The sequence below is a fragment of the Enhydra lutris genome, unplaced genomic scaffold (assembly GCF_002288905.1).
Source record: "Enhydra lutris kenyoni isolate GAN:26980312 unplaced genomic scaffold, ASM228890v2 scaffoldscaffold22, whole genome shotgun sequence".
Taxonomy (NCBI): Eukaryota; Metazoa; Chordata; class Mammalia; order Carnivora; family Mustelidae; genus Enhydra; species Enhydra lutris.
Window position 1 is genome coordinate 14524245 of NW_019154106.1, and position 1899 is coordinate 14526143.

The 1899-nt window shown below is 37.8% G+C and overlaps 1 protein-coding gene across 1 annotated transcript; it reads left to right on the forward strand.

The window, feature by feature from the left end:
* The first annotated feature begins 332 nt into the window (after positions 1-332).
* Positions 333-1271, forward strand: LOC111149884 (olfactory receptor 4P4-like). Its single transcript, XM_022507181.1, has one exon. The coding sequence runs from the start codon at positions 333-335 to the stop codon at positions 1269-1271; it is 939 nt and encodes a 312-aa protein (XP_022362889.1).
* Positions 1272-1899: the final 628 nt, after the last annotated feature.

Here is a 1899-nt window from a genome sequence, read left to right on the forward strand (position 1 = left end):
ACTTAGTATTTGAACAAATAGTTAACACTATAAAATATCTTTCTTGCTCTTAATGAGCATAATTTCCTTCTTCCTCACACAAGAATTTAAATTACACAAAAGCTAAGACTTTGTTTAATTCATCATTATATCCGAAGTTCTTGGAAGGGTATTGGCACTACTATATATGTAAAAGGATTTTACTAAATGAATGATTTCAATGGATCTTAAAATGGCTAAGGTCTTAAAACATGCATTAGATCATGTTAATTGAATATTAGATTTTCATTTTATCATCAATGATTTCCTTCATTATTTTTGTCATTTCAGATACCTTTCAGGAACATCAGATCATGGAAAATAGGAATAATGTTACTGAGTTTATTCTCTTGGGACTTTCTAAGAATAAGAAAGTCCAAATTCTCTGCTTTCTATTTTTCTTACTCTGTTACCTGGCTATCTGGTTGGGGAATTTGATTATTATGACTTCCATCACATGCAGTCAGCTAATTAATCAGCCCATGTATTTCTTCCTTAATTACCTTGCCCTCTCGGACCTCCTTTACACCTCCACTGTGACACCCAAACTCATGACAGACTTACTGACAGAGAAGAAGGTCATTTCCTATAAAAACTGCATGACACAGCTGTTTACCACACACTTCTTTGGAGGAGTCGAGGTCTTCATCATCACAGGAATGGCCTATGACCGCTACGTGGCCATCTGCAAGCCACTCCATTATGCCATCCTGATGAACAGGCAAAAGTGTAACTCAATTCTCAGAGCATCCTGTGCAGGGGGCTTTCTGCATTCCCTTGGATTGTTTCTTCTTACAATTTTTTTACCGTTCTGTGGCCCCAATGAAATAGATCACTATTTTTGCGATGTATACCCTTTGTTGAAACTGGCCTGCACTGATACACACAAAATCGGTTTCTTAGTCATTGCCAATTCAGGCCTGATGGGACTGGTGATCTTCGTGGTTTTGATGGGCTCCTACTTTATGATATTATACAATGTGAGAGCATATTCTGCCAAGAACCGCCACAAAGCACTTTCCACTTGCAGCTCCCACATCACGGTTGTGATCCTGTTTTTTGCACCTGTCATCTTTGTTTACATTAGACCTGCCACAACTTTACCAGAACATAAAGTGTTTACACTCTTCTACACAATCATTGTCCCCATGCTCAATCCTCTTATCTACACACTTAGAAACACAGAAATGAAAAATGCCATAAAGAAAGTTTGGTGCACTGGAAGGTTTTGGAAAGGGAATCCAATGATTTGAAGGCTATTCTTTGGATGTGTATGGGTGTCATCTTATCACACATTCCCTTTTTTTGATTCCTTGCTGGTGGAAAAATTAGTCAGAATATGTAAAGGCCAACCCTTAAACATCAACGTCCAATCAGTGTGTTCCCCCTTCATATTTCTTTGCTGGTGGGCTTCACTTGTTTTCATCCTTCACTAAGGTTTAAGTTCCATGAAAGTAGGGGTCATGTCATAGTTTCTTCACTGCTAATTCCCTAGTAGCCAGAAAAGTGTATAGCACATATTTGATGCTCAAATAAATATTTATTGAATGAATCTATAAATATCTTGTCACATAGCTCGGTTTCTCATTCCTGAGAATAAGAACTTCATGAAGGAATCACCTTCATGGTTTAATGATTCACTTGGACATTAGACACCACCATTGTCCTGATAAGTATCCTTCTTCACATATTTCTCTATTTCTATATATTTTGGCTCCATAGAGCCAAGAAGGGATTCCACTCTGGATCCAATCAGACAAGACTTCTCAAAAAGTGTATGGGTAGCAAAGATGAGTAGGCTGAAATCATGCTGTTTTAACTGGTTTGGCATTCAATATATATGATCAAGGAGTAAACCACAGCTACCTGTCCGTGGAAAGT